Here is a 17567-nt window from a genome sequence, read left to right on the forward strand (position 1 = left end):
TTGTTTTCCCCCGCCTAGTCTCTCCTACCTACCTACACATTCATGAACAAAAACCTTGTGAGGTTTTCCTTTTATCTTCCCCCTATTCTTAATGTCTTATAGTTTGGCGGCTTTCTTGCGCTTCGGGTGTGTTTCGCACAATGGACGAGTTCTTACTTGCTCCTAGAGATCGGTTTCATTTTCTTTTGCCTCTTTGCTTGGATACCCAGATAGTCTTTCAATTGCTCACGATGGCTACGGCCTCGCCTGTTCTTTTTTTTACAATTATTTTTTCTTGTTTGCTTCCCTTGATTCTGTGTTGTGCTCGCCATATATCTATATGTTTGTTTTTATTCCTCGCTTGCAATTGTAACACGTATATTCATGACGGTGTATTGGGTGGTGGTGTGCTTGATTATCTGATATGTTATCTCGTCTAACCCCCTCCCTTCCCCCCTTCTCTACTCTAGCTGCGATGCCTGGTTCTGGTACAGCAGATCCACTACATTGCTGAGCTTCTCAATCGTAGCCAAAGCTGCATCGTACGTCTCATCACGATGAGTCTCGTCAAAGATAATCAGACAACCCGCACCCTGGTCTAGCACCCCGATGATCACTTTGTCCAAAATCATCTGCGACAATTTGTGCTCAACCTGCTGCACATCTAGGCCAACCATGCTGGCAATGTGGGCAATCTCGACGCGCGAAAAAGGCTCAATGACCTTGATTAGATTCTGTTCCAACATGTTGTCGTATAGCCTGCGCAGATGGCTGCGTACAAAGGCATCGCTGCCCAGTTCGTAGCGGTATGTACCTAGAGCTCGCTCATACTCGTCTAGCGATCGTGAGGCATGTGCACGCGCAATAGCCTTCATAGCCTCGAGGCTAGAGCTAGCATATTTAAGAGCCGGTTTGCCAGCCATGAGCTGGTTGACCTCATCGACTTCGTTGAGCATGATCTTACAGAGCAGCATGTACTGCAGGGCAGCTGTGGCCTTGGTTGTCTCCTCCTGTTGGCCATAGCCGTCAAGAGCCTCAATGAAGTAGGAAAATGCCGTGTTGAAGTCCTGGTCCTCGGCGTGCAACATACCGCTCTGCATGTCTAGATCGGCCTGGATTCGGGGGGGTGTGTAGACAGATGCAGCACTGGTGCGGGCGCTTGTCAGGGAGGCACGGGCCTTTGCAATGTTGCCTAGAGCATGGTGAGTTCGCGACTCGAGTAGCTGGACCTCGACTAGCATGAGTTTGTCGTCTAGGCGCTTTAGCTCGCGCAAAAGACTATCGCATAGTCTAAGGGCTTCGTAGTAAAGTTGCTTGGCCATATACAGGCTGACCAGCCGCGTCTCGAGACTTTGGCGGAGGAAACCACGGCGTTGCGATGTAGCCCATTCTATGCACGACTTAGTGACGTCGATCTGAAGGTCGGTGGTGTTGGGGATATCGTGAAAAAGGTCCAGAAGAGCCTTGACTGTGAAAGGGCAAATAACGCCGGGTTAGCATATGCATGTACGTCATATATGTTGGTGTATATGGAGGGATGTCTTTCGTAGAGCGTACCCAGCTTGGAGGTCTTGGCCTTGGCGAAATCAGAGACGACCGTCCGGCTGTTGTTGATCAAGGCGACGATATTTTGGGTTTGTCTAGGCCAGGCGTTAGCATAAACGTTTGAATGTGCGGGGTCTTGCAGCGGTGGCGGTGGCAGCAGTAGTAGTGACAGAGGCAGTGACAGTAGCACCAGGCATTCTTACTTTTGGTCACGATACAGCCTTCCCAGGCCCAGCAAAGCGTCCTCATATTCGCGAATTTCGGCTTCCGATGAATTGACCGTAGGCGGGTTATTAAGAATAGCCTGGTATTCAGGTTCCGTCTTGAGCTCAGCTGTTCGCGAGCTCTGTCCCTTGATTGAGGCACCAGCCATTATGATTGGTTGTGATGCGGCGATAGGTTGTTTATTTGTGATATTTGGATGCGCTTATTGGAATTACAGAACAGGAAAGCCTGCATTCAATGGGTGGCCAAGACTGATAAAGAGAGTAGAACAAGATTATGTGGTGGTTGGTTGTGCCAGTGGATTGGCTTTGTGTTTTTGGTGGATTGAATGAAGGGATCCAGCTATTGTACGCAAGGCTAGCTGGCTGGCTCAAATCCCAAAACAGGTAGCAACGGGATTCGCAAGTTGGTAGCTAGGCTAGCTGTGATAAATGTGGCGCGCTATTGTGGCGTACGCGCATCTAGTGTGGCGCTCATGGCTAACTCGCTCACAAGGTGTACAGTAGTTGTATAAGAGCACAGAAAAAAGCTGTTGTCTACAGGACTATGCGAATGCATTGCCAGGAAGTATAATTGAGGCGCGCGCTGTTCTTATTTCCTATAATTAACAGATCTGCTCTAAGGCTGCGCCTGATAACGCATAAACTAAGTTTAACTACTAGAAAGACAACAAAATACATTACGCAGAATTCCACTACAAGCCTGTTATTCTCTCACTAAACTTGGATGTAAAGACCACCTTCTCTGCAGGCTTTGAGAAACTTGCTACAGTTTGTTGTCAACATCAAATCTATTTGTAAACTTCACTACCGCCATGTATTGTAATACAGGCCTCATTTGTCGGATTCGACTTCGGCTGGATATCCCTCAAACAACAGCTATAGCTATGCCTTGCGGCTTTACGCCGATAGCCTCTTGAACTATTAATTTACACAGGCAGCTTGAACTTCTTGCCCTGGAGCACACGTGTGTAGTACACCCAGAAAAAGTCGCTGTAGAGAACCGTCTGCACAATGCCAGCAATGATGGCAATCCAGTCCGTGTGGTAGGTTGAGGGATTCTCCGACATGTAGCGCCAAATCCAGTTGGGGATATACAGCGCGCGGTAGATGCCCAGAGCGAATAGGTAGTGAGTGGTGATGGTCTCGGCCTCGCCAGTGCGCTGGAGCATGAAAAGCTGCGGCAGAATAGCCACACTTTCTAGCCAGATGGAAAAAGTCCACATCACCTCGAAGAACGAGTAGAAGTGAGGGAACAAAATGGCGAGGATAAGGGATCCACCCAGCAGATACTGTACGCGAAAGGTATCGAGATTGGGATCATTGGTCGGGCGGTAGGAGCTAGTCATGAGGTAGATGATGTAGGACTGGCATCCAATGAAAAGTACTTTGAAGATGAAGTTGTAGGGGCTGTGCGTCCAGAAGAGGTCTGCCGGGGGGAGAAGACAAAAGGTCAGCGAATTGCCTGGCTAGGAAGCGTAAAAATCCCATTTAGTGCGAGCATAAGAACTTTTTCTGTAGCTTTCACTGCTAGGAATGAACGCAATCTTTTTGTGTCTACTTCGACGTACCGAGATATCTAGTGATGTAAACGAGCAGGTATAGGACCTGGGACTTGAAGCTGATGCCAGCACAACTCTGTAATTATACATGGAAATTGTTAGCCGGCCACTGTCTCAGTCACATTATCTCCTCTCTCCAAGAAAGGAGTGTTTTCAACGGCATGTGTGGTGTATGCATACCTTTAACGCACGCATCTTGTGTAGCAAGATCAAAATCGACATGAAATGCGACAGATCCGCCACAATGCGGAACAGATTGAGCGACATTGTGGGCAATTGCGAATTGCGATGGAGAAAGTCTACGGTTAGGCGTATCTCGTTGATACTGGCAAAGCGTACTTTCAGCTGCCTTGTTTGTCGTCGCTTTTGCTGGTCAAGAAACGGCTAGAGAGGAGCTAAGCTTTGGAGCTGCGTCAGGCGTGTTGCGTGTTATGAAAATGACAAAGAGACGAAAAGAGGATAAAGAAATGAAATAGAGTAGTTGCTTTTCTCAAAGGAAGAATTATTCGGTCGTAGGTTAGAGCTAGTCGTTGAGTGTCGCGTTGCTGCAGGACTTCAAGAAAGCCATTTGACCATTAAAGCTGTCTGTCCTTTTTGCGCCTGATTTCTGATTCTGAATGCACGGAAGTTTCGTAACGTTGAAGATGTGGGCCCCTTGACCTTAGAAAAGCAACCTAGCGGCTAAGCAAGGCTAGGTTAAGGCAAGGCCTTAATAACCGAAGATTCTCCTCAAGTTGTGGTTATTAATAGTAGTAGTGGACCCACTTATAAGGCTGTAATATGGTATTACTTGGGTAGGTTTTTGGGATTTGCAGGCCGTAGCATCCCAGTCTCCTAATCTATTACCAATCACCATCTTTATGATTCGATCGGCTTCAGTTGTGCTAACTATCTTGTAAGGAGAAGAGCTATATAAACGGAACTTGCCTTGAAGAAATTTCTCGATTCCTACTGATGCACCACTTTACTCTTGCTAGTATTTCCAGCTTTACATCTCCAAAGTTCTTTGTTGCAGTCGATACCCCGTTCCCAGCACCAGCACCTACACAAAATACACACCTCAACGACAATGGCAACAGTTGGCGATACAAACCCTCTCAAAGTCACCTTCATCCACAAAAACGGCACTCATGTCATCACCGGCAACCATACAACCACGCTTGCCGATGCGCTCCTTGATCTAGGCAGCTTGGTTGATGTGGAGCCAGAGCAACTCAAGCTCATTGTCAAGGGCAAAATGTACACCTACGCGAAAAATGGTAGTCTTCCCCTTGCTAATTTCGCCAACCTGTCTATCAAAGTCATGGGGACCTCCAAGAATGAGAAGCAAGATCTTGAGTCAGCCAGCGCTCGCGCCCGTGCCCCAGCAACTAGTAACCAAAATCGGAAACCGGGGTCATCCACGGTGCCCAAGCCTAGGCCTGCTCCGCCTCAATACGGTTTCGATCGGATAGAGCCTCTACAAATATTCCCCAACTCTGATATTGCCGAGGCAATGCTACAAAGACTCAGCAACGACATTGGCATCCGTGCAGCCATGCGCAAGTTCAAACTAAATGTCGGTCTGCTGACTGAGATGGAGCCTGTCACTAACACGCAAGTGACACACGAGGGCACCACACGGTTACTTGGCTTAAACCACAATATGGGCCAGGCCATTGAGCTGCGTCTGCGTACCGACAACCATCGCGGCTTCCGCGACTATAAGACAGTGCGACTGACATTGTGCCACGAGTTGGCACATAACCGCGTACAGGACCATAACCACGAGTTCTGGGATTTCTGCCATGAGATAGAACGCGAAGTTGCAAAATCCGCCACTTTCCACACGCTTGATGGCCGTTCGGGGGTGTTGGGTAGCTACGAGGCTGCCGATGACAGCGAGATGCACGAACATGTCGATTTTGGCGGCGCATCAGAAGATGCTAACAGAGCGCGCAGAGAACTGCTTGCACGAGCAGCGGAGAAGAGGTTGCGAAATGTCGACGCTAACAATAAAAAAGATGACCAGTCTCGCTCCCAAGGGAATGATGTATCGCCACCCGAATGACGGCATTGATGGCGATAGCGAATATAGACTACACTAGGGAATTGCTTCTTTGTTACCAATACACCTTGATGATTTACGACCCTCGTATTCTTTTGTAGAATCCTCTTTGTATAATTGGCGTTTGGTCGAGAGGGTTTTGCGCTACTATAGGCGTCCATCAAGTAGCCCTGTGTGGCGCAACTAGGAACAAGTCCCCAAGTTTCTTGACGAATAGCCCACACCACACGGCAGAACATATCGTCTACTACAGATCCCACAGCTCACTAGCCTTTCGCTATATTAGCGAGGCGGACGCTAAGCAGTGTATAACAAGCACGGCTCAGCTGGATCAAACCTCCCATTTATCTTCTTCCCACACTGGCGGTTGCTCTTCTGAGCGAATAGTTATCACAAGATGTGTGATCTTCCATGATTAATGGATAGATAGATGCCTCTTTCCAGCTATGAAACAGGCCAAGGTCACTATGACATAATCAGCTACAGCATGACCAGAAGCTCCTACGTTTAGGGCCGTAGCTTCAAGTTACATGATTAGTCAAATTGACCTTGATAATCAAAGGCAGCATTATCTCAAGCATAGCCTAACTATATAATGCGCAAGTCAAACTTTTCAAGAAGCGAAAATGACTTATGGCAATGTGCTTAGGAAGTTCTACACAGTTTGAGTGATAGCGGACATGAAGAATTCAATATAATTAATTCAAAGTAACTAATTCAGCATAATTTTGAACAATTCCAAGTGTCCTATATTCTAGGCACGTTGCAGATGAGCTTCATGTTTCCAGGAGCGGAAGAGCTGGGAGTTGAAAGGAAATGAAAAGGGCAGAAGAGTGAAAGAACCTGTAAGCAAAAAATAAATGTATATCCGAACGCCGCGTATTATCCTCCCAAAGACCCGCCCGGAAAAAAGAACAAGGCCGAAAAAAAAGAAAAAAAAAGCAAATAATATATCCCAGAAAAAAATGCCATGGAAAAAGTGAAAGGAAAAGAACATAAAGCGACAGTTGATATGGGAGACATTAGGGAAGAGGAGGAACCAGGGTGGCAAAGAAGGCAAATATAGGAGAGAGAGAAATGGTAAGCCTGCCCCCCAGACTAAGGAGATCAAAGATGAACAAGCTTGGGCCTAGTAATACCCAAAAAACAACAACCTTGGACTGGGACAGGACCCGTGCTTTATGCTTATCCCCTGTCGACGGCAGTGTCGGCGTGTTTATTTGTTTGGCGGAGAAAAAGAAAAAAAAAAAGAAAATCAACGACGACCAACTTTTTGTGCGCAGAGCGACAGGCTTGACTCATTGAACCTTGAGCCATTTCTTGGATTCGGGAGACCAACGGTGGCTAAAAAACCGGAAGAACCAACATGGTTAGCTAAGTTACAAGACGCAGTCATAGATAATGAGAAAAAGCTTACCCAAGCCACTCTGTCGTTACTAATGCATTGACGCTGTACTCATCAATCAAAATACGCTCGAAGTTGTAGGGCACCATGGTAGGCACGCCTTCGAATTCAGTATACCGCATAGGATATAGATCGGTAGTCTTGTAGCGATGGTTGTTTCTGCAGCTCCAGATTCCAGGTGATTGCACGGGATCCCGCTCGGCCACGCCTGTGATATCAATGAACATGCCGTTGGACATATCAATCCAGCGTGCATCGATGATGTTGTGGCCGTTACCGCGGGTCAACTGGCTGTGGAACGGGTTGACATCGAGGAGGTAATGCTTGGTCTTGGACTTGCCGTTTTCCTCGTATGTGTACTCGTGCTCGGTGCGGTTCATGTTGTCGCCCAGCCAGAACAGCGTAGACGAAGAGACCTGGACATCCAGATCGTAGTCCCACGGCATGATCTGGCCGTTCCACCACCAGCCCAGCAGACTGCCATGCGCAATCCATGTCTCGACATTGTGCTCACGCAGGGTCTTGAGGTAGGAACGGATAAGATAACGGAGGGCAGGGAGATGGTCGTCGTAGGAGACAGTCTCGTTGAAGTAGCGAGCGTCGTAATGGCCAAGCTCCAGACTGCCGCCGGGCTCGTGGAAGTATTTCCATGCCGAGATGGGAGTAGCAGCAAAGGCGAGGCCAAGTAGGTGGAGAAAGCGCATGGTCGATAAGGACGTCAAGATAGTTGTTGCGCGTGGTAGTAGGGGGAGGAGGGGGGGGCGAAGGAGGGATCGATTCGGGGGCCGAACGGATCGTGACGTCGTAGGGTAATAGGAAAGAGGACTCGTGCAGCAAATCACAAGCTAGCTAAATGCGTGACTGCAGAGGGTGCAGGCGTCAGGGAAAGAAAAGACAGGACGTTGGGGGCTGAGAATGACAAGAAGAGGATTAATAAGAGTACAGGAGGAGAAGGTAAAGACAAGGCAAAACTCAAAGAATGGCCAGCAGGAAGAGAAGAGATGAGAGAGGCCCTAACTATAAGAAAAAATCAGGTGTTGGAGACGGAGCAGGAGGCGACTATGATAAATAAGAACAGAGGGATGGGCAGTGTGAAAGGGCACACATGAGCCAAGCAAAAATGCGGGCACAAGACAGGAAAGGCAGAAGCCAAGAAAGCCCTCCACGAAAAGGACAAGGAAGGCACGAGGAAGAGGAAAGTACCGACACAGGCAATTCACACGGGTAAAATTAAAGATAAAAAATCGAACAACCCCGCGAGAAAAAGGCAAGTCGTCGTGTGCAATTACTACGCAAGACAGCGAAGGATGAAGAACGTTACCAGGCGCTGACGTTTCCTACGCCAATTCCACGAACTAGCCCACTAGATCATCAGTTTCATTGCTATTTGGTTCTAGCGTCCTCCTGTCAAATTCTTTGCTCTCCTGCCTCGTCCATCTATCTCCAGCCTAACACCCTTTCTTCCTTTTCTTTTGCTCCCCTCCCTTGCCTGTCTCCTGTCCTACCCCCTGACATTTGTTTTGTCTTCGACAAGCTACACACCATCCACCCCCTGTCAATTTGCCCCTTGTCTTGTCGCGCTCCGCCCAGTTTTCCGTTACGAACATCGGTGGAACAGCTTGCTACGTAGTTGCTTCCCATATTCCGCCGTCGTGTGCAGTGTAGGCGTCGTCACCACCCTATGGCTGGCTTCGCGGCCCCCCCTCCTTGATTGAAATGATGGCGCATAATTGTGGATGCTGTGGCTGACATGGTATAATGGATCGTGCTGTGCGACACTAGTGCCGGGAATCGTTGTATTTTCAGTGTTGGTGGTGGTGCAGTTCGCTCTGTGGTACGTAGGCTCTTTCTTCGTTTCGCCTTTGCTCAGTGTTGATACCTGCTAATTTTTGCTCTAGCTCTCAGCATTCCGCTTCGATCATGGAGCCAGTCGAGTCAGCGCTGCCAAGATCATGCCACGAAAATACCATCACTTGCCAGCGTCAATTCCGCGCTATATTGCCGGCTAGCTACTGCTTCTCAATATTCCCACCCCAAGGAATGCAGTTCTCCATTGCTTCTGTAGCCTCATTCTCGGCGACTTCACTTTGCTCCAAGCCCTCTTCTCCCTCCCGAACCGCCCATTTCTTTTCTCCATCTTCCCTGATCGCCTGTGTCTCCGGACGTGCGGTGCACCACCGCAAAATTGCGTGCCATACGACCCTCTTCCGTCCAAAAGTATCTGGCCATGTCTCTGCAAATCCTTGAAATATTGCAGTTCGTAGGCCCTTCCTGCTCCTGGATGGGGCAAACAAAGAAAGGAGCTAAAACGCCCGCTCGTCGCGTGCCCAGCGTGCATTTCCTGTCCATTGCATTCATCAGCCTGGCCATGTATTGGTACCTCGCCACCCTGTTAGGCTATACTGGCAGCAACGCACCCAAGACTGCCCAGCATGTACCGCTACCCATGATTTCCAAGATTGCTGCTAGGACATTCCTTGCTCTTTGTTACTCTTACTATTAGGCCTCCTCCCTTCTGCTTTCTTCCTTCCCTTTCCTCCCTTTCTTCTAGTCTTGGCCTCGGGCTTAGGCTTGGGGATCGCCCTGGCCTAGGTAGTGTGACCACTTGCCACAACGAGAGACGGAACTCAAGCCCTTCCCCTACTCTATCAGACACTAGTGTTGAGAATTAAGCCTGCACTGCATCTGGCTTTATCAGAGCACATGCCGACACAAGTGTTGCTTGTCTTACAGTACGAGCAATGGATACAGTAAATGCATTGTCCCAGACACTGATTCACTAATCATGCGCCTGGACGCAATACTACAGGGTCCTTGCATATACGCCTTCAGCACCACTTGCCCACAGTCATCTCGTTTTGCGTAAGCTCGGGCAAATTTCCCCTCTCAAACATGTCCATAAATCCGGCGTCAAAGAAAAGAAACATTGAAAATCCGGTCTTGGCACCTGCGGCTTGGCAAGTCGTAGTATCAGTATCAGCAGCAGTCCAACCAACTAACATATTGGGCGGGCAAAGAGGGCTTGTCTGGCAAACAGGGCCGCATCGGATTTCATTAGCCCGTATTATTTCTATCTTCAACTGACCCAATATTTACTAGGGTACATTCAAGTATCCGATGCCATATCCTTTGATTTATTAGCCCAAAAAATCCCATTGCCACCATGCTCCGCGGCCCTATAGCGTTCTTTGCGGTTCGACCGACCATTGCCAAGATAACAACAAGAACCCCACCCCCTGATTCTTTTGCTTTGGGGCAGCATCACGCTCGAGACTAAGGGCGTGGCCCTATAAGCCACTGCCAAACCCGCCTGTTTCTGAACTTTATCCTCCGTGTCTGTAGCTCGCCCCCCCAAGCAAAACATACAGCATCTGGCAGACATGGTCGTGTCTAGCCATCGTCTAAACCAGATAGAAATCAGACACCGCAATACCGAGCACCAAGATAAATCCCGGTAGATGCCACACTTCCAGGTTTCTGGCCCAGCCCCAGAGCCCAAGTCATCCAATAGTATCGGATTGGTCTGTCTGCTGCCTTACATCCCGCATCACATGAAATGGTGCCATGTTGTGAGAGGGCCCTCAAACTACAAACCAGCAAAAGCGACTAGATTACATTACTGAGCATGTTGATGTGAAGTCGTACAAAGACTTTTTGAAGTGCATACATAGTGTCCCTTGGTCCTTCTACACATCCGTCACAGACGAACGTAAATATCCAGGAAATCAACCCTCCACTCCCGTTCCCCCAGCAAACTCCGCAGCCACTCCATGCCCAAGCCTGTCCACTCGGCTCGCCGGTGTGCCGCCTCATCCATCAGCGCCTTTGCCAGAGCCCCAGCCGTCGAATTTGCAATTTCGAAAACCGTTGAGTTGAAGTCTTGTGTCTCCTGCAACGACTCACTGCTATTCAGTCCGCTGCTCGTGTAGTTGCTGTAATTACGGTGCAGCCGTTCGGGACAGCCGTAGAGGCAGCTCCCTGCAGCCGAGTCGTCAACTGGGGGCCGGGGAATGAACCAGTTATGGCTAAAGTCAAAGAAACACCGATCAGCCCAATGGCATGATGTCAAGAACAAAATGATGAGCAAAAAGCTGCAGTATACACATGGCCGCGATAAGAAGAAGGTGCAGATGAAAAATAAAAAAACAAATGCTGCCGGGGCATTGGTTGGTATAAAGAGCAACGGCAGCCAGCTAGTTGTATAGAGGGTCGACATGCGTTAGTAAGTTCTTCTAGACGTATGGCTTTGGGGCTGTCTATGCCTGCAGACATGTGGCAACTCACCTTCGTAAGCAAAACATGGCGAGATTTTTATGCGTCTGTTTCGCAACAAATGGATTTATAGTTTATAAGAGAAATGAAGAAAAAGAAAAAAAAAAAAAAAGAATACGAATGCGCAACAGTGCCCGTACAGGCCGTCACGCCACGTATGTATGTGATATACCACGCAATGCTAGGATCTAATCCTAAAGAAACAATGCGAAATTTATGGCTGTAGTCCGGCAAACCAGTCGTCCTCAATGCGCGGCTTGAGTGTATTTCCCGTATGGTACCCGCCGCACAGCGTACTGCCAACTGGCCACAGTCCGTCCAAGATCAAGGAGGCCCCGCTACTCGTCGGGGTACGGCTTTGTTCCAGTGCGGCAGGCAGAAACTAGGGATGGAGTGGCGCCGTTGCTCTGATGAGCGTTGATACGCAAGAGCTTTTCCCCCGTAGGTTTCGAAATCGCGGACAAGCTTTTGTGCAAAGCTTTGGGTTGTCTTGTCGACAGGTCAATAGCGACACCTAGCAGCTAAGGCTCAATATCAACTTTAGTATGGGCGAAAAGAATAGCACTTGATGCAAAAGGACGAAAGCCTAGGAATGAAGCTTCATAAATAAATAGTCCGTAATATGTATTTAGTTGGCCCTGCGAAGTTGCTGGCCCGCAGATTCACAGCGTAATCGTGGAGTTTGGTGACAAGGCTGAGAATCCTTTGTGTAATGACGGCATTGAAGGTTTGGCATCGAGTCGTGTGAAAAAAAATGATTATGTAATCAAAGTCATTCCACCAAACCCTTAGGTATCTCATTAGGGTCCTGTTAGGATGAGTAACAAAGCTATCTCATCATGCGACATGACTCCATTTCCTCGCAGTCTTTTTCAGGGCCTAAAAGCTTCTAGTCGATGGTAGGCAGATCTTAAATAATACTACTAATCACATTTCGGCATGTGGCTTTTCGAGACTAACAAGCTTCTACAGATTGCGTGGCGTAGTATGACCAGTTGACCGGCGGCCTAACCCAAGTCACATCTTTCATATCTTGTCATGAAGAGGCACCTTATTCAGAATGCGCGTCTCATACGCCAGTCAGTATCTGCTGCCCCTGGGTTGGCCCGCTGCTTCATGGGCTTTGCGACAAACCCGGCCAACAAGACACAAGTCTACGTTTCTGAGTCGCTAGACCCGTACAAAAACCTATCCATTGAGCATGATCTATTGAAAAAGACTCCTGCCGATTCAACAGTTCTGTTCTTTTACGTCAACCGTCCCTGCATTGTCATTGGGCGGAATCAGAACCCGTGGGTAGAGGTGAATCTGCCGCTACTAGAACAAGTGCGGCGACACTCGAGTGATTCCTCAAACATTCTTGTGCGAACTGACGAGGAAAAGCGACAAAGTTCAGGGGTAGAACTTGTGCGACGACGCTCCGGAGGCGGTGCTGTGTTCCATGATTCAGGAAATATCAATTTCTCTGTCATCAGTCCTTCTGCAAACTTTGACCGTGACCGGCATGCCGAGATGGTAGTCCGGGCATTGAAACGCCTGGGCATAACGGGCGCCATGGTTAACTGCCGACATGATATCATCGTGGCCGACAACCCTGGCGCCCTAGAGAAGGCCAGTAATGGTACATGCAGAGCTGGGCAGCCAGGCACGTTCAAGGTCTCTGGATCAGCCTACAAGTTAACCAGGCTGCGATCTCTGCACCATGGGACGTGCCTGCTAGCATCACCGAACCTGAAGAACATTTCACAATTCCTACGGTCACCAGCGCGCGAATTTATCGATGCCCGTGGCGTAGAGAGTGTGCGGTCACCGGTCAAAAACGTCAATATCCTCAACATGCAGGCGTTCATAGATGGCGTCCTGGATGAGTTTGGTCGGATGTATGGGGAATATAAGGTTTTCAAATCTAGTGAGATAGCTCCCGAGGATTGGCCCAGCATCGAGAAGGGAATGGAAGAGCTCAAGGCAAGTACAGATATTGGATTATTGGATTTAAAGGAACCTCCATACGCTAACACGCTCTCTAGAGCCGGGACTGGATTTACGGCCAAACACCGCGCTTCACTGTATCCTCGACATTAAGCCCAGAATGCGCCGCCGCAGCTCGAGGCGAGCTTAAGGACGTGAGTGATCTGCTATTTCCTGTTCTATATTCCGTCACCGCCCGTGTCTAATGACTGTGTATTGCATTTTAGAACTCGATTTCGTTTGAGGTAGCCCATGGTGAGTTTGAGAGCCTTGTGCTTAACCACCAGACGTACACATTTGCACCCACAAAAGTCTATGATTTGAAGAACTGGCCGGAATTTCTCTCTGGACTTGGTATTGACTCTTCTACGGCTGAGAGAGTTGGCCGTTGGACTGCAAAGGTTCTTGGCAGCTCATGGACAAACACAAGTATCCGAGTTCATGAAATCATGTAGTAGTGCATCAAACATTAGACCCAATGTCCTGCAATAATCTAGAGCATCGTCCTGGTCGCAGAGAACTACAAGCATAGGCCACCTATTCCGTGGTAATTGATAGCATTTATTCCGCCTATAGATCATTACAACATGTTATCTACTTGCAGCACAGCCATAGGCGAGTCTGCCAGAACCTATCCATGATGGACTTAATGCCTTTGCACCTGCTGTGAGAAATGCTATAGCAATAGGTCAAGCACGTGGTAGTACATGGACTAGAACATCAACGCCTTGTTTAGGCAGGACAAGGGCGGCTGCGCCATCTCCATGAGCGTGATTCCGTATGAGCAGTGTATTCTTGATATAAGCCACACTGTCTGGCTGATTCTGGCCCTCTCCTCATTGCGTGCATTCTTTCCCTCAAGTGGCACCTTGGTGCATACCACGGGTTTTGCAGACTGATTTCACACGACTTGACAAAAAGCCTCTACTAGATAGGGAGAATGAAAGATCAACACCCTGGTCCATAGTGCTGCAATCTACGAATGCTCAGCTTAGTCGACTTTGGGGCGCTTTGCAAAGCTCCGCAACTGTTCGCAGTGACACTTCGTCATTAGGCTGGGATTTAGTACGAATATTGGATTTCCTTTTCGTTAGCTACCTAGATTCTTCCTGTGCTCCAACAAAACTCACTTAGTACTAAGAGCAGCCCATATTATTCCGTAGATGGTGTTGCTATGGAATAGGTATATGTTTTGTGATTGCCCTACGTGTCTAGTTAAATCACAATCTTTGACTGCGGGTAAAAGGTAAGACAGTAGCTACGCAAAGCCTTTCTTCCTTTCCTCTTCTCAGCTAGCCTCGGCACTGGTAACTCGCTGTCACTTGCAACAAGCACTCCTAAACACCTCCATTCACCCTGCCAAACCTCGTTAGTACCCTACACATCATTCTGCTCATCAGAGCTAACTCGCCCACCCCATTTCCCCTCCCTGCTCCAAACAGCAGATGACTTTTATTAGGACTTTTGATTTCATTGTGACCCCATAACAGGTGACATAAAGTGTCCTATCAGCATTGGATGGCCGCCATGCCATGGGACTACTGTCAGGGTTTCAAGCCTTCCCTTCTTCCTATTGGACTTATCAGAAGAGTCGATATTTCAACCGAGACGAATATTAACGCCTTGAGAGGCACAAATTCCCAGAGTTATGATTCAGAAATTTCTAGTTAGTGAGTTTTGCAGTGTGCGATTGCACTGTTGTAGTTGTCTTTTGTATCACGTGACCCCCGGGTTACACGATTCCGATATCACCCACTACCATGTGCTGGAAGTCGGTGTGATTAAAGCAGGAAACCAAGCTCACTGTTGAGAGTATGCTGTCATCAACTCCAAGGCAATATCTGCATCATCCCACCCACTTCTTAACATCCGAAATACCACACATTATTCAGCATGATAGAGAGGCATACGCAATTCGATTTCTCACGATAGAGCTTTACAGAGCTTTCTTTAGGATGGTGTTTTCAATAATGCTGTTTGTCGCTCGGTAACTCCATGTATCCAATAACATCCGCAAAGATTCAAGGCAGAATCTGCAGCTATTCACCAGTTAGGACACATAAAATCGGATATTCTTGTAGCTGAGTCCTCAACTAGATCTACCCATCCGATCCCCTAGGTCACTTTGCCTAATAGATGGAACCCGGCCCTCAGAAACTGCCATTTTATTTGATATATATCCTCCATAATGAGGCTGGATATTGCCCAAAAGTTGAGGGCTATCAACTGATGGCCTAGCTACACAAGACGCTGGCTCTCCTCCGACGTCTATGGGGTAATAGATGTTCGGTCTTACTGGATCTATTGACGCATCGCCTTTGCAGCGAACGATTTGTCACCCACATCAGCAGATTGTAGTAGCATCACAGCCACTAGTTGTGTCATACAATACGTATGTCCACTGTAACCTGTTATATAATCAAGCCTCTACTGGCGAACAAACGGGCCCAGGACACTGCCCAGATCATCAAGGGACACAGCGCTGTAACAAGCGATGCGAGGCTGATCCGACGACGCAAGCAGCGCTGGCTTAGCCCGCCAAGAATCATTTCAGCTGTATAGCTTCCCAGGTCCAGCATGTCTAGTATGCGGTTCATGCATGGGGTTTGCTATTCCCCATAACAAGTGCGAATTGTACCATTGCAGACTCATTCCTAGCACCATAGTGCTAGCCGAAAGAGCTTCAGAGAGCGATCCAGCCAGTCAGATAGGAAACGACTGACCGACAGCTAGGCCAATTTATCTCAGGACCTCCACCTCTAGGTGTTCGGGTCGTGCTGGAGCCAAATAGCTGGGATATTCCGAGCAATGAATCGAATAGCATATCCAGCAAGATGATAATGGCCGTTTATTGAGGGCTAATAGGTTAGAGGTCAGCAGAGATTAAAAAGAAGGGAAGAAGCCACATGAGTAAGAATAGGTGTGCGTATGTAAAATTCGAAGTAGAGGATAAGTAGTTCTATGAAAGAGAATGTTAAAATCTCAGACAGTAAAGTGACCTTCAGAGGGCCGCCAACGCCAATTACAACCCTCGCCGATATCGACTACTGTTCACTCTGCCTCTCTTCTCAAGAACAAACAACGCAGCGCAGGCGCAGACAGGCCATTTCCCCCTCTCTCCAGCCGCTGTTTCTCTGGATCAGAGCAGGCAAGTAGGGAGGCAAGGGGCAGCGCTTTTAGCCGTTAGGTGGGATGCTCCTCTGGGCAAGACAATAGCCAGAAATGGCCGCAAGTAACGCTGTTCTTTGGCTACTAGCATTTCCGCCGCTCGTCATAGCCTCAGCACACCACAACAGCCTAGCCCTCCCGCCCGTCAGCTCCCGTCCACCTCTTCTCGTCTCCCCTACTCTCCTACGTGTTTCATGCCCCAAGTCAGCCTCATCCCATGGAGAGGGTAGTTCCCGAACAAGAACGCCCAGTAGAGGGGAGAAAGGCTAGTCTTTTTGTGTTCCGTATTATTTAAGAACGCCTAAACACAGCTAGTGGTTGTGAATTTCTGATCACCAGGTCATGTTGGCGCTGCAAACAAAGATAGTCTTAGTCTTGTCTCTGGTGAATAACCAAGCTACATGCTAGAGGCTTAAGATTCTCACATGTTGTTATTCGTCGTCATAAAGAAATACACGTAAGAAATAAGACTCGTAAGGGGCGGGAAGGAAAGCTGGGGGAGACAAGAGAGAAAGTAGTTTGGCTAGATTGGGAAGTGTCGGGAGGGAATAAGACATGAAAGGGTCGGTTGAGAATATCATCAGTCACAGTCAGTCCATCGCCTGCGTTCTTTGCCTCTGTAATATTGTTCCATTTGCAATTACGGTAGCCGTGTCTTGGCGACCAAGGCAAGTTGCCTCCATTATCCTGAGGGGGCAACACGGGCGGAGGCTGTACGCCGTTTGTGTAGAGATACAAAATAGGGAAATCGGGAGGTACACATGGGTGCTGCTTCTTATCTTTTGGTTTGATGTTTAAATTACATAGTTGCCATGAAGGCGTCGTAGTAAGGAGGCAATGAGGGGCGGGACTCGAGGACTTGAGCTGTTAGTGATAAATTAGTAACTACGACTTGGGGAAATGAGACTTTCAGGAAGGAAGGAAGAGGGTTGGTTCCTTCTCCAACAAAGAGGACGAAATAATAAAACAAAACATTTATTCTATCATTTATTTATTTATGAGTACATACTGTACAGCGGGCGCTATAAAGAAAGGAATAAAAGAATTTCTAATATGGATGATATCCTGACTGGCTGATGGCATGCTATGCTCGGTTTCTTCTCTACCGATTTGCATGAGAACCATACAGCTTCTTGTCTGTGTTTTGTGCTCTGCCACTCACTGCCAAACAAAGCACGAGAGTCAGGGATTCCGGCGGAGATCGAGAAAACAAAATACCATTCTCCAACTATTCCATGCCAGCTTGGAGAACCATAAAGTGACAACGGCAGGTAGGGATGGCTCCAACCTGAATCAAAGGGCGCAGATGTGAGGGCAATACGAAGCAGAACTGAAATTTAGGCTATGATGGGTGCTTCAGCAAGCAGAGTAAGGATTTCCAGATATGTACAAAGCTA

The 17567-nt window shown here is 48.2% G+C and overlaps 5 protein-coding genes across 5 annotated transcripts; 2 read left to right on the forward strand and 3 right to left on the reverse strand.

Moving 5' to 3' along the window:
* Nucleotides 1-440: 440 nt before the first annotated feature.
* On the reverse strand, nt 441-1897 carry HOO65_010526 (putative 26S proteasome regulatory subunit rpn6; the record flags this gene model as incomplete). The annotated part of the gene is made up of 3 exons (XM_071005810.1): nt 441-1447; nt 1537-1619; nt 1728-1897. The coding sequence occupies 3 exons, from the start codon at nt 1895-1897 to the stop codon at nt 441-443; spliced, it is 1260 nt and encodes a 419-aa protein (XP_070862348.1).
* Nucleotides 1898-2677: 780 nt separating this feature from the next.
* Nucleotides 2678-3577, reverse strand: HOO65_010527 (ER lumen protein retaining receptor; the record flags this gene model as incomplete). Its single annotated transcript, XM_071006072.1, has 2 exons — nt 2678-3217; nt 3491-3577. The coding sequence occupies 2 exons, from the start codon at nt 3575-3577 to the stop codon at nt 2678-2680; spliced, it is 627 nt and encodes a 208-aa protein (XP_070862349.1).
* Nucleotides 3578-4379: 802 nt separating this feature from the next.
* On the forward strand, nt 4380-5360 carry HOO65_010528 (Ubiquitin and WLM domain-containing protein.07c; the record flags this gene model as incomplete). Its single annotated transcript, XM_070999739.1, has 1 exon — nt 4380-5360. The coding sequence occupies one exon, from the start codon at nt 4380-4382 to the stop codon at nt 5358-5360; it is 981 nt and encodes a 326-aa protein (XP_070862350.1).
* A 1410-nt stretch (nt 5361-6770) lies between these two features.
* Nucleotides 6771-7466, reverse strand: HOO65_010529 (Protein MNN4; the record flags this gene model as incomplete). The annotated part of the gene is made up of 1 exon (XM_070999740.1): nt 6771-7466. The coding sequence occupies one exon, from the start codon at nt 7464-7466 to the stop codon at nt 6771-6773; it is 696 nt and encodes a 231-aa protein (XP_070862351.1).
* Nucleotides 7467-12072: 4606 nt separating this feature from the next.
* On the forward strand, nt 12073-13457 carry HOO65_010530 (Lipoate-protein ligase A; the record flags this gene model as incomplete). Its single annotated transcript, XM_071005837.1, has 3 exons — nt 12073-13003; nt 13123-13157; nt 13230-13457. The coding sequence occupies 3 exons, from the start codon at nt 12073-12075 to the stop codon at nt 13455-13457; spliced, it is 1194 nt and encodes a 397-aa protein (XP_070862352.1).
* Between the last annotated feature and the right edge of the window lie 4110 nt (nt 13458-17567).

Source organism: Ceratocystis lukuohia (assembly GCF_044167205.1).
Source record: "Ceratocystis lukuohia strain C4212 chromosome Unknown Supercontig1_pilon, whole genome shotgun sequence".
Classification (NCBI taxonomy): Eukaryota; Fungi; Ascomycota; class Sordariomycetes; order Microascales; family Ceratocystidaceae; genus Ceratocystis; species Ceratocystis lukuohia.